The following is a 15,458-nucleotide window of genomic DNA, read 5'->3' as shown; positions in this document are numbered from 1 at the left end:
CTTATATGAATTAAAAAAATAAATAAAAAAATATTAATACTCTAAATTACACATATATTTTTTGAAAAAAAAAATTTTTTTATTATTCTAAAATACACCCTCCTTCATGGAGATAACACCATTCTGGCGTCACCGTATCTGCTTTAAGGCCGAGTGATACCAATCTTTCACGATGTTGTAAAAATCTACAATTATGTAATTAAATAAATAGTAATTAATAAATATTTATAACTATATTATAAGAAAAGAACGAGTTTAATAATACAAAAAAATTGTGTTAATGAAAAAATCTAATTATTGTATGTACAAAGTAGGACACCAAGATATGTTAACATGGAATATACAAGTATTTTGTAGATTGTTTTCTTCAACATTAAAACTTCTTATACCTAGTTCAAGTAATTTTCAAACGCGCTTTAATAAAATATAAATACGTAGATTTAAAAAATTTGAACCATATTATTCGAGATTGGAGTCAGGAGATTAGGTTTATCATAAAACCTAAACACAATTCGCCTGATAGAAGTGTATCATAAACGGCGAAGTAAAACTTTGTATTATAAAATTCCTATACATAACTGTACGATTACAATACAATACCGACAAAGATGGTTTTGGTGGCAATACCAACAGGATTCAGAAATAATTTAAAATTAAATGGGTCGCGAATCGCGGTAAATGTAATTACGTGAAGGTAGTGAACTTGGCAGGATTTAAAAATGTTTTTAAGTGTACCTGTACTCAGCAGATGCAGCATTTGTTGTTGGGTTTGACCACAGTCGCTCAGCTAAAGCTGCAGCTCGTGGCCATACTTTAGAATCAACAGCATTATCATCGACAAATTCAGACCACATACATGTCTAAATAAAAAAATAAAAATAAATATATAACGTAATATATTTTAAAGTTGTAATTTAAAAAAATACTGATTAAATTTGATATTTGTTAAGTCTTACTTCTGCGCCTAATATAAGATTTGGATTATCAACTTTTGGCATTTTATTGTTGTACATCAGTTTCCAATTATGATAGTTAGTAGAACCCCAAAAACCGTGATCCAAATAGTAAACGTCCTTTAAAGCGATAATAACTTTATAGCCTAATTTAACGAGTTGTATTGGAATATTTGATCCTTCCCAAGCTTCAACAGTAAACCTTTTTTTGTCGAGATACTTCTCTATGATTTCAGGTTCAGTCAAACCACTAGACCAAACGATTATATCGGATTGATCATTTCCAGCTTCTTTATCGTATTCATTTAACGAATAAGCATGGAATTGAGACCACAAATCAAAATATCCTTCTTCGTCTAAGCTTCGGTTGTTCTTTTTCATCCAATCAATGATTTCAGTAGTAGTATTCCAGCAATTTAGTGCAACCTATGTACGATTATAACCAGTAAATTTTATTAAAATGTTTGAGAATCATTTGTACTTCATTTACCTCATCACCACCCATATGGAACGCTTCTCCTTTTGGTAGTACATTGATCAAGTCTTTATAAATTTTTCCCAACCATTTATATGTGTTAGTATTGATTGGATTAAGCTGTCCGCAAGGTGGTTCTACACAGTATTTTCTCCAAGGACCTTTACCCATACAAACAGCTAGGTCGCCATAACCTGAGGCTTTACCCCATTGCCAACCATTACCCGCGTGTGCCGGAGAATCGATCTCAATAATAATTCTTACTCCTCTGACTAATGCATATCTGAGAAGATCTTTAATTTCTTTGAATGTATACTTTTCGTCGGGACTATAAGCACCATATCTAAAGAGTAAAGACAAAAAAAATGTGAAACCTCAATAAACTTGTAGGATTTAAACACTAAAATTATTTATCAGAAATATGAATAATAAATTAAAGGTACACGTAATAAATTGTAATAATTAATGATATGTAGTTAAATACGTTATTTAATTCATTGATATATCATTCCTTATAGTGGATCGTCATTGTTGAATGTTACGAATACTTACTTCGACATTAATGGTGCACTAGGTAAGTCCAACGGGAAACTATGAGAATCGGTGGCGTGCCAATGAAATACATTTAGTTTGGAATGAGCCATAGCATCGATTTGTCGCTTAATAGCTGATATTGGGAAATAATGCCTGGCGGTATCCAGCATAAAACCACGGTATGCGTATATAGGTCGATCACTTATTTGAACATCGCTGGCCATCACCAATGTTTTTCCAGATTCGCTAGAACCGTATACAGCAACAAGTTGTCTTAAAGTTTCCAATCCATTTCTCGCTCCGTACACGGTCTTTGCTTCGATATTGACAAGTATACTATCTCCTAGAAATCAAATACCAGTATATAGTATCAAACAACTTCGATCTATCTGAAGTAAATAACTCCATACCATCGGTATTTATTTTCAAATTATAACTTTCGTTTGTAGTCAATTTGATATAATCAAATGGGTCGCTTGTAGATACATATATAATTGGAGTAGTTTCATAGGAAACACAATTTGGGACGCATAGTTTTTTCAATGACGATATAAAAACTTGAGACGCTTCAGACATGAATTCTTTGCTTAATTGGTCAGCCATATTCGATGTATCAAATTTAACATTATCAAGACCAAATTCGACTACAGATTTTCTAATGTGTATTATAAATTATAACAAATCAAAAAATTATAAAAAAATATATTTTTGCGTTTAAAAATTATTTAAATTTACCTTATTATTGTATTGACTGTTGGTTTGGGCCAAAGTGATCCATAACGTCCACAGGTTAAACGGCAAACGTCTATAGATCCATCGACTCCGCTGTTCTCTTTTTCTACTGATGATGATTTGCTGACGATACATGTATTGTTGATACATTTATATGATTTTCTAGAGACAATTTAATAAATAACTTTATTAAATAGTCATGATTGTTACTAATTTTCTATAATACTGAATGCTTTTCTTTTTTTTTTTTTTGTTATAAGCTATGAATTATTAAAATGTATGCAACAATTATTAATTAATTTATCCTCAAAAGTGTATCCCAATAAAAATTAATATTTACCTCTCCAAAATGTTTATAATAAATAAATTTGTTGATGATATTATCACACAATAATTTTTAATGACCTACTCTCCCTAAGTTCGTAAATTGTAAGTAGTGTTGATGGATGCTTCCTTCCCTCAAGTTTTCATGTTTAGTACAAATTGCAAACTTATTTACTTAATGTATTATTTTTTTAACAAAAATTATAAATTATTTTTATAAATATATATATATATATTATAATATGATTTTTTTTTAATACTGATAAAAATGTTTTTGTCATCAAAGTCCAACCAGCTACAACTACAACTGTTGTAAATTTAACATACATCAACTTGATAGAATAACTTTCTCTGTATTCTGTGTACGTATGTTAGCTATTTTACAACATTTTAATTTTTAATAAATTATGAATAATAAATATAGTATTTTACGATTTAAAAATAATCATAATATAATAAGGGTCTAAACCTATCCCATCTTATCCAGGTTATGCGTATGGTAGTTTTGTCTATAGTAGGAAATTGATGATGTAGATAATCACTGATAAAATTATCCGTACTTTAAATACAACATATAAAATTTTACATATTATATAACTTAACATATAATATCCTTTGGATTATCTAAATCTAAATTCTCAAAATTTATAAAACAGAATTATTATAGCTAATAATGCAATTTAATTTATAAATAATACTGAAATATAATTTATAAGATATTATTATCATTATATTGATTTATAACTATATGTATTACTCAAACTTTATGCAAACGATTATTAAAGTTATATATTTTTTTTTTATTAATAAATAAATCAAACCTTAAAAAAAGTTTAATTAAAAGTTTCATTTAATAATTTCATTAAACTAATATGATAGCTAAGTGGTATGGTACGGGGTATCCCAGCAAAAAAAAATGGTTTACTACTCTGCTCGCCAAAACTTTAAATACTTATACGGTCTTTATAACTCATAAAAACTATTCGACCAAAATTCGATTTTTATGTATCTGTATACTTTCAAAAAAGTATAGGTTTCCATTTGAATTTTTTATATTGACTTCAAAATCCTCCCTAAAATATTTAGAAAAAATTTAAATTACTGATCATTTTAAATATTTCTAAAATAAACTGTTTTACAAAATTTTTTTTTCTATTATAAATATTTCATATTTATTTGATAAAATAACTGTAACGAAAATTTTGAATCACACTGTACAAAATAAAAATTTATAGCTAAATATAAATTTTATTTTATAAACTTTGAAGTTAGTAATTTTTTACCAATTCTGTCTTATTCACCTATTATACATGTATATACATAAATATATTTTAAATTAATAAAAAGTAAAATTATAAATCACAATAGTTTAGGTATTTATAAATGCATGTCATGTATCTCATGTCAATAATAATAATAATTGTTATTTGTTAGTTTATAAAAACTATAAACATCCAGAATTGTTACCCGAGTATAAACTGAGTATTTATTTAATAAAAAAAGTCATGTTATGATTAAATTACGCATAACATTTTTTCAACATACACCAATGACGTTTGACGACAACTATGACTGAATACTTTTACAGATTTAGTAATTGAAATTTTTATTGTGTGTGCATTTAATTTCTACTCGTATATATAAATATAAGAAATAATTATAAAATTGTTAACGGAAACCAGATGTATATTTAAATCAGGATAGAGTAATTCAATACACCTATAATAGTACTAGTCATTAATATTGCAGTCAGTCATTGGACATCGAAATATTCATGTTTAGAAAAAGAACTCAATCATGAGTCACTATTTTCTAAAATCGTAAATTCGTTCGTACAATTTAAATAATTAAATACGTTATAATTAGTGTAGATGGCACTAAGGGGAGCATCAAAACATTAACACAAACTGGGTATGGGTGTCACTATAAGTAATGATTAAAAAGATGATCTAAATAGTAAATAGGTTGAAAAATTAATAAATTGTTAGTAATCTGGAGGTCAGAATCAGAAATCATAAAGAAATTGATATACGATATGGCTGGTGTTCAATTGGTTGAAAAAGAAAAATTGGTTTTTTTCGAAGACAAATGGAATATTATTACGAGTCGTACTGAACATGTACATTTTGGTATGAAGAAGGGGGAGAGGAAGAAAAAGATTCTAGAAAATTAAGTTCCGGAAGAAATACTGGGAAAGTGATTAATAGTAAATAAAAGTATCAGAGAAAAAAAGTACAAAAAACTAGATAATTCAAATCATTTTAAAATATTAATTTATGTACCTACATACCTAAATAATTATTTAAAAACTAACGAAAATGCAAATTAACTTAAACTTAAATGTATCTACATTTTGTTTAGAAAATAAAATTGAATTTATTTAATTTTTGAAAGTCATGGCTAAAAAATAAAAATTACGAAAATTTATTTATATAAACATAATATTTTTAAATTTAAAGTTTTTGTGGCCATCACATTAATATAGGTATTTAAATTGATATTTTTAATAAAATTTAGGTAACTTATAGAAAAAATTAGTAATACACACAAAAAGTAATTTGTTAAACTTTTTATCATCTATAGTCTATAAGTCATTAGATATTTACACTTAACTACTTAAGTCTTTTTACAGAGCTTCTTTTCCAAATAAAGATGTACATTTTAATTTCACTACTTTTAAACTTATTTTCTATATTATCTACGGGAAAACACATGCATACGTGAAGCTATAAGATCTATGTACAAAACAATATAAAGGTAATTATGGAAATTCATCTCAGTTATTTTCAGTAAATTATAGGGTATTGTCTCTTTGAACATTTTTTTAAATAAATAACAATTACTCATTTTTTTCAGTAATATGTAAATTTTTTATGCGTGAACAACAAAATACATTTATCATATTGCACCTCCATATTAAGGTAAATGAATACTTATGTAAAAGAGATGAAATAAACAGCACGTCTCTTTAAAAAAAATGTAGTCTTTATGTCAGATTTTTTTTAATAATCTTAATTATTTAACAATTAGATTTATTTCTTTAAAGTAACTTATATTTTATACTTTATTTGTTCTAAACATTACCTCCTTAAATATTATTTTCAATTTTAGTATGTATTACTATTGATTTTAGAATATACTATAATATTTTATATTTTAGTATAAGCATTTAAAAATTCTATAAGTCAGAATTTAAATAGATGTTTTATTAAAGTAAATAAAGGAAAAAATCATATTTGATGAATCTCCCTATATAATAATTAGCAGCTAGTTTGACTTTATATATTAATGTTTAATCCAAATCAACACATATTAATAATTATCTGTACTTTATGTATTATATTATCTGATATTATTTATATTTCAATATTGTTCATTATTAACAAATTTAAAGTTAATTATTTGTGACTTACTAACTCAGTATACCAAGTGCCATTAATTTTATTTTTCTTATTGGTTAAAAATCATCAATCGTAGAGAATTTCTTTTTTGGTCTGAACAGACTTTTTTGACCAGCTATATGATATATCTGTTACAGATGTATTTTTATGCTCATGAAGCAGCAAAGAACTATGTGGATGTGATGGTATTTTTTTAAGCTAGTTGGACATGTATAGCTAAGTAAATACTTTTTTGTTTTGAATAGGTAACTTTATAAATATTTTTTCAACATGACTTATTTATTATGGCACTATTACTACTATTAATACATATTGAGTAATTTTAGTTATTTGTCATATTTTATTTTTATTCAAATATTATTGCCCACCCAAATTGAGTTTCAGTCGAGTGAGTATACAGCGAGGGTGGAATGCGGTGAATTTGTATTTGGCATAGAGGCGACAAATTGTTAAATCCATCCATGTTGATAATTAGTAAGTAAATTCGTCTGAAGTAACCGAGAATTAAAGCCAACAAATTCGATGGTGCACGCAACGGTCTAACAGTGCGGCCAACGCGAGTTGCAGCTGCAGTTGTATGCTAACCATGACAGTACAATCTTAAATTTTGGGCCGTGGCTAACAGACGGACGACTCTTATCACTTTATTATTGCACATGCGTCCAAACCACAGAATGATATCTATACTATACGTATAGTATAGATATCTATGGTCCAGAGTTGCGAACAGCACGATTGGATCCTATGCTGAGACAATTTCCAAGTTTCGGACTCCTGAAAATACGCCACTAACTACATGTAATATCAGTATCATATTACAATCGATGGGGACTATCCATAGGTCATTAATGAGCAGACAATTTCAATGTATATTATCATAATAATTGCCTACAGTTAACAATAATAAAGGACTATAAAATACGTTTGTGTTATTATTCATGATCATGATAAAACAATAGTAATCTTGTGATTGTTGAATATATTCACCATGAGCTACTATGCAGGAGTCAGTTTTATTGAACCATATATTTTGTAACAAAATTATAATACCTATATAGATATTAGAATATTTTATAGCTTTTGTTTAAAAAGCCCGGTAAAAGGAATGCTATTAGTCATTAATTACATTAAAAAAAAACTACAATAGAATATCTGCATTTTATTTTGAATTTGAACTACTGGCTTTACAAATAGTTAACTCAATGTATACACACGACACAATATTTTATATTTCAAATATTGCACGGAAAATAAAGACCAATAAGCACAACAACCTTCATGACGCAAATGGGCGTGGAAATTGATAAGAAACTATGTTGTCAAAATATTTAGTCCTGGCACGTGCGTGATATGATTAATGATTAAGGACTCGAGAGTCCCAAGTTGGGACATTGAGAATTTTCGCGATGCAGATCCAACCGTCGAACGGCGGACGTCAGGCACGCTCAGAGTTGTGGTCGTCATTAATGTACCGATTGCGCGTCATGACTAGTGAGTAGTGACTGTCAAGGGTGCGTATTTTCGAAATCTAACATCTTAACGTAATACAGCTGCAGCTGCTGTATTTCTGTATCAGCCTGATAGAGTAAACGTATTCTCCGGGAAGCGGGGGAATACGACATCGCTACCGCGGTTTTAGTACCACGACCCGCTATCAGGTAATGGTAAACCGCGGCCTACGTGTTTCCCGCCGATCGCGACCGGTTACGCCGTAATCGCCTGGACGCGTTACCCACACGATCGACGACTACAAAAGGCAATGCGTCGTCGTAAGTCCTAAGAATTACACCACGATACTCACACGATGTACGAAGTCTGTTCGGCGGTGCCATCATCGTCGCCACTTGCAGCGTTCCGGTGCACGAGTGCGGTCACGTACAGCAGCATCACGACGGCCATCAGCGCACATCCCGCCATCGTTTTACGTCTCTTGAACACAAAATAGACGAAATGATTAATCACCATCGCGTCGGTATTATTTTTCTGCTGTTATGATAACACTACGTTATCCGACGGTCATTGTTATTGTGTACTGTACGATTGACTACTGCCACACTGCGTTTGCGCGGTGCACGACGTGCGCGGACAGCGGACGGCTACGGCGTCAGTATTGCGACGTTCGGGCCGTCCGGCAACGATAACGCACACAAAACCCACGACAGTTAAAAATATGAAAAACACTGTTACTCCGGAATTTCCATTGGAGCCGTAGATGATAGATAATTGTCCAATATATTTAGTTTATCTGCACGCCATTACATACCTAACCCAGGATTTCGAACAAAAATATCCAAACTAATACCTATATCATAATATCGTATCAATCCGACGAACAAAATAATAATTCCTTACCAAACGTCAAAATTTATAGATAGGTATGAGGTACCTCGTGAAATTAGTTTCTCAATTAGCCATCGATTTTAACTTGATGCCGACCTACAATCGAAATCTTATCGATACTATAAATACTTTTCGATGAAATTTCGTTCATTTTCAATTTCAAAATTATTCTCATGGGTAAACGTATACGAAAATATTGAAAATACACAGGGGCACGATTTATTTTTATAAGCATTTAAAATTCAAATTTTGATGATATTCGTTAAAATCACAAAAATATACAAATTGTTTTTTTTTGGGTGGCATTTTAATTTTAAAATAGGACTTCCAAATTTTTTATCAAGTCACAGTCATTGCAATGAAAATTGAAAGGCCTAGCTACCTGTAAGGGTTACTTCAGACTTTTACTAGGTTTCTACTTCAATCTGCAAAATATCTTTAGCAATAATAATAGAATCCTATGCTCACACTTATGAACTTCTACATCTTTTAGATTATAATAGTAATCTGCAAACTACTTTTTTAATATTTATACTGTTATGCAATATTGATTTGACTGTCATCTATAAATCCAATTCAAACATTTAAAAACAGCGTCTTAATTTAAAGTGATCAATACCTTAAATCAAAATTAAATCTTAAATTACATAAAAAAAGCAGTAAGTAATAAAATATAACAAAAAATATAATGTTTCTATTGCAAATAGTTATTTGAAGTAAAGCAAGCAGTTATTTGAAAATTTATAAATTATTTATAGTTTGAAATTAAGAGTTTTTTTAAATCCATTTGTATCTTTGAATTTTCAATTGAGCGAATTCATCTACTGCTGCATTTAGGTTTATTATCTAGAATTTTCTAAGTTAACGATTGTTTATCATTTTTTTTTATATCTAAATATAAAGTCCACATTTCAACACTAGCTTTATGATTTTCACTTGATGTATACTTCTTAAAAGTTTTTGTTTTATATAATTATGAGTTGAAACTGTTATTAATAACTAATAAATACATAATTTTAAAAAATGTTTAGCACAATTAAGTGCACACAAAAGAAAATACGGAAAACAATAAACTGCAATATTAGTTACTATGTATTCAATCCAATTAAATAATGAATAATAATATTAAAAGCTGTATAGACTGAAAAATATCCAATATATAAGCAAATACAATTTTTATTAAATTTTAAATTAATATAAAAGCTTAGAGTTGATACTTTTTTCAAATATAGTTAAATACCTTATGCAAGATATACTCAAAATCAAACATATCTTTGCTACTATTAATATTAACATCAGTTTTTAAGATATAAATTAATTTATATAGCTGCCTACAAATTGACAATATCATTAGTTATAGCAGGAATACCACAATTCTATAACAATTAAAACTATTCAAAAACTTTAACAAATTTGGAATTACATTTAATTTAGTTAAATAATTATCTTTTTAGGAAAAATAAAGCAAGTTAAATTAATTCTTTTGTACCTATATTATTATATTTTAAAATATAATATTAATATAATAATAATATTTTTCATGTGCATGTAAATACAATGTACCAACTATACCATAATTAATAGAAATAAATTTATAACACCTATGAAGACATTTTTAAATCAATTAACATTGCAATCAAAATGAAATGTAAAAAACACGAGATTAAATTGATAATCAAACGTTAGAAAAATTTAAAAAAAGTTAATCAGAAAAGAAGAAATACTTACTTGTAATTTTAATGAACTTAAGAAATAGAAAGAAAAGAAAGAATAAAAATATAGAATAATAGAATATGTCCGAAACACGCTTCACATACATGTATACATCGAAGCATAAAGAACAAATGGATTATTTGTAGAGTTTAAAAGCCAATCCCGTGGTCAAGACGAGTCACTATAAAGCATACACTTTTATTTATAAAACAAATAAATTTTGAAAGCTTTTTGTAACAGAATACAATACTACGAGTATATGTAAACAAATCCATATAATATATCTTTATTAATATTTAACCATTATTATTATTATCATTTAACGGAATGTAAATCAAATGCATTTCAATGGCAAAGCTGCAGTTGAAGTTTATTCGTTGGCGCGCGTTAAGTTTTAAGTTGAGGGCAGTGAATATTTTTACTACCTTACTGGCCAATTGTTTTCATACAAACAGTTAATATGTGACCATTTTATTAAAATTTTTAAATTTTATGTTGAGAAAAAATATTTAACCTTTGGCTTTTTTGACCTCTTGTATATAATATAACATTTTTCCTTTAAATTTAAAAATACTCTAATAGCGCGTAATAGATTTTCAAAATAACATAATTATGTTATATTTTAACAAATAATAAAAAATAAATATTTATAGGTACTGAATTACTAAAGATTTATTAAATAATAGTTAAATTACCTACTTGATAATAATTTTGATAAATTCAATTTTTATCATAAATTATACAATAATATGTTAAAAATAAATTATTAATTGACTAAAGCAAAATTAAATCAAAAACATTATAAGCTATGTAGAGTATAGTATGTATATCATATAAAAACGAATAATAAATTATTATTTTTAAAACAAGCTTACGTTTACTCGGGATTAAGTATTTACCCTGATGCTTCTGTGTACAAACCTGCGGGCTTATTCCTAATAAAAAAAACTTTATAATATTAAATTAGTTTATTGAGTTAGAACAAAATTTTTTTGAACATTAAAAATATGATGTATTTTTAGTAGAAAAATATTATACACAGAAAAAATAGTATAAAGTTTATACTGTGTACCTATAGAAAATGATAATATAAGTACTTGGTGAAAATTTTAGTTGTTACGTTTATTCATCATTGAATGAATAATGAAATCGTAAAATCAATTATTTCATCACCAGCTCTATAGTTCTATACAAAAAATCTCAAAATTAAGACTAACTATTTACATATAAATTTGAATTTTTGGTACTTATTGGATTTTTAGTCTATTGTCTTTTGGATTTTGACCGCAGAAATGTTGAACTAAAAATGTCATGATGATAATATCAGGATGTTATGTGCTGTAAAAATCTTTGTGTAAATAGTGTTTGTCTTTTTCTTTCCGTAAAAAATAAATCAATAATTTAAACTACAAAAATAAACATAGTTAGACTTGTTTTACGTTAGAGTACATAGCTAACAAAATTATTCGATGCTTATTGAGTTATTAGGATTTTTTGTTTGATCTTAGAAGGTTAGTATAACTATTTGTTGCAGATATGTTTAATAATATTTTATCTGAGTCTCTTTTTTTATTTTTTATGATTATATAAAGCAACAGTTCCCAAACTGTGCTCCACGGAGTCCTTGGGGATCCGCAATGGTTTCCCAAGGGTTTCGTTCATTATTGTCCGTATGTATACAGTTCGTGTTAACTATGCTTCATAGAACACAGGCAAATGCAAATGAACGTTAAATATTTCTTGGGGCTCCATGAGAAACTTCTCCTTAAAAAAAGGCTCCAGGGCTGAAAAAGTTTGGGAACCGCTGATATAAAGTATCTAACGCTTATCGGAGTAGATCGGCGATATTTTCATTTTTAATTTCCTCATAAGTTTTCACATGTTTTTGATCAATTAGTTATGAGAAACTATAATTCCAACCGTTAAAAAAGTTATTAGGTTCATAGTAAAGTCATTGATTTATTTTGATAGTTTTATGTATAGCCTACAGGTACGTATTAAAATTATATTTTATAATAATGTAAAAAAATAGAATAGTATATAAAAATTCAACAAGTACTAACCATAGAAACTAATAACGTGAAAATAACCAACATGAAATTATTTTTATTACTTACTAACGTTTTGTATTTTCAATTTTTTAACTAATTTGTATATAAAGATTTAAGTACGATAAATAATTTTCAAGAGTTATTATTTCTTGGGGTTTTTCCGATTATAAGGTTACTTGTAATTTTTAAACAATGAATATATGACAAAAGCGCTTAGGATTATAAAAATAGCAATATATTTTGTACGAATATTAATATTTTATCCTTTTACTATGAGTAATAATTGGATTTGTTAATTAAATTTACCAAGTTTTAATAAAAACGTTAACACGTGTATAGTTTACTTTTAAAATATAAATGTAAAATAAAATAAAGTAATTGTTTACACACTATACAAATTTATTCGACGTAATAAATTCTGCTAACGTTGTCAATCAAATTGACCAAGTATTTAATCAATTATTATATTAATATAATTTATGTTTCCTGTTGTCTATATAATATATAATATATACTGTTTAACATATAGTAGTTTTAGCTTTTAACGATAACAATTCATTTAATGTTAATAATTAAGTTTTTATTCACAAAATTATTAAAAACAAAAATGAAAAATAAAATTTGTTCGATACATAAAGTGGTTATGAAACATAAACGTATATATATCAGTGGCGTATTTAGGTTTTTGTCATGAGGGGGATATGACTTTATAAATGAAGATACCAATGAGAATGTTGTACAATATTAGAATATATTAAAATATTTTAATTCTTGCAAATTTAATCAATTATTGATAAAAAAAAAAATAATAATAATAATAATATTTTAAATAATATGATAACTATAATTATTTGTGTGTATACAGCCTATGGGGGAGGGGATTTATCCCCTTGATCCCCCCCCCGTAAATACGCCACTGATATATATATATTGATTTTTAAAAATACTGTCAAAAATAAAATATAAAAATTATGGCGATAATAGTATAGGACACAATTTACCGTTACTGCGACGGCACCACTTTAACAATAGAATAATACCACCACCCAGTGAGGACAAAATAAATGCGTAAGTGTATAGTGACTAGACATACTTATTATTTGGCAGTATTTAAAGCATAATATTAACTAAACATTATTAATTATTTGATCTAACTATATTTTAAAACAAATTAGAAAAATGTAATATATAGTTAAACGTTGGCATGCTTCATCATCACTGTAATATATAATTAGAGATTATACATTTGATAATGTTACGTATCAATGTTACACGCTACAAAATAATAATAATGCTATTAATTTAATAATTTTAAATTTTAAAACTATATAAATTAATAAAAATATTAAAATTAAATTTCAAATATATCCACGTTACATTTTTAACATAGGAGTGACTTAATTAGTTGTTCTATAGTTTATTAAAGAAAGTAATTAAAATTTACTTACTTTTTGTAGATAGCACGTAATATTTCTTGTAGATATACTGTAAATAGGCAATAATAACCTCTTTCAGTCATTGGCTCCAGAGTACGATTGGCGATTGTTCAAGAATTTTAACCGGTTTTATTTGTCATAAAGCTATAAGCATTATTTTAAGTGCTGGTGAGCCGGTGGAAGGGGTTAGAGATTCATCAATTCACTATAACGATTACATATCTTAGATTTAATTACCTATAATATTTACTATAGCCAACTATTTATTACTCTGTAACAAGTTTAGATAAATGATTCATAAATAATGTATTATAAAATGTATATTGTATATCATATACTGACTGCTTTATCTGTTATAATATATATAAGTACCTACCAAGAAGTACCTTCCAAGTTTGGCAGGTTCATGATTTTTACTTCAGCTAAATAATTTTCAAAGGGCCACTGTACGAGCCACATTTTTTTTAGTTTTTGAGCTGAGCGATAAATCATAAATGTATAGATTATATAATGATTTGCATTTTATTTTATATTCTAAGAGGAGCGATGAAAGTATTAATTTTACAATATATGTTTTTTGTGTATATATACACTAAATACACAATAATAAGTCGATAAAATGCTTTGATTTTCAAAAATGAGGGTGATTTCTGGTAGTAATTTGTATATTAGTCTGTACTTTATAGAGGTAAAAATTAAAAAATTTTCAGTACGTATTTTTATTATCGAAAAAAATTAAAAAAAAACATTTTAGGAAAACAGGGAATTTTTAAATAAATCTAATTTTTGACAGAATCTGTTTTATTTTTTTAGTGTAACTCGAGAACGAAAAACCGTAAATATTTGAAATATTCACCAAATGTTTATATTATCATTTAATTGTTGTTTTTATATGTTATTACTTATTAGCATCTATACTCTAGTATACAACTACAATATAACTAAATAATTAAACGATACAACTAGAAAATTGTACAACTTGCAACAGTTAAAGTATGTACTTAAATACAATAAAGATATTTATAAAGTTAGTAGTATAGGTTCATATTATTGTATAAAATAAAAAAATAATATAATATAAAATTACGAATCTAATGAAGTTAGCTTGAATATTAAAATGAAACAACAATATCTTGGGGAAGATATACAACTGTATAGATATTTATAATTGACCTTTACTTAATAAAGTTGTTAAAAGAGGGCGGGACTCAATTTTTTCGCCCAGAAATGACCTTTTGCTTTTCATCTAAAAATAGTATAGCGCTTTTTGACCACATTTTTATAATACCCACTTTCGGAAAAACATAATTATTTTTTTGTGTAAATTACCAAAGTGCGCATTATAAAATGTGGTCAAAAAGTGTTATACTATTTTTGGGCAAAGGGGGAAAGTAGTTTAAAAATATTTGATTGAAAAGCAAAAGTTTATTTTTGAGCGAACGGGGTCTTGCCCATTAAAAAAGACAATCCAGACAAAGTTCTATGATAGCAGTGATGCA

The 15,458-nt window shown here is 27.2% G+C and overlaps 1 protein-coding gene across 2 annotated transcripts; it reads right to left on the bottom strand.

Moving 5' to 3' along the window:
- Window positions 1–19: 19 nt before the first annotated feature.
- Window positions 20–14,068, bottom strand: LOC112598901 (chitooligosaccharidolytic beta-N-acetylglucosaminidase-like). Of its 2 annotated transcripts, XM_025345567.1 has the most exons (9): window positions 13,972–14,068; window positions 8,221–8,348; window positions 2,698–2,856; window positions 2,373–2,617; window positions 1,981–2,305; window positions 1,444–1,771; window positions 957–1,379; window positions 736–860; window positions 20–185 (listed from the first exon to the last, which is right to left on the bottom strand). In XM_025345567.1, the coding sequence occupies exons 2-9, from the start codon at window positions 8,334–8,336 to the stop codon at window positions 83–85; spliced, it is 1,824 nt and encodes a 607-aa protein (XP_025201352.1). In that variant the 5' UTR covers window positions 8,337–8,348; window positions 13,972–14,068; the 3' UTR covers window positions 20–82. The 2 variants fall into 2 exon arrangements, with proteins under 2 accessions (XP_025201352.1, XP_025201351.1); XM_025345566.1 differs by lacking the exon at window positions 13,972–14,068 and having other exon boundaries at window positions 8,221–8,521.
- Between the last annotated feature and the right edge of the window lie 1,390 nt (window positions 14,069–15,458).

Source organism: Melanaphis sacchari, unplaced genomic scaffold, assembly GCF_002803265.2.
Source record: "Melanaphis sacchari strain LSU unplaced genomic scaffold, SCAv2.0 Contig4_pilon_pilon, whole genome shotgun sequence".
Taxonomy (NCBI): domain Eukaryota; kingdom Metazoa; phylum Arthropoda; class Insecta; order Hemiptera; family Aphididae; genus Melanaphis; species Melanaphis sacchari.
This window is presented reverse-complemented; position numbering and strand designations above follow the sequence as displayed.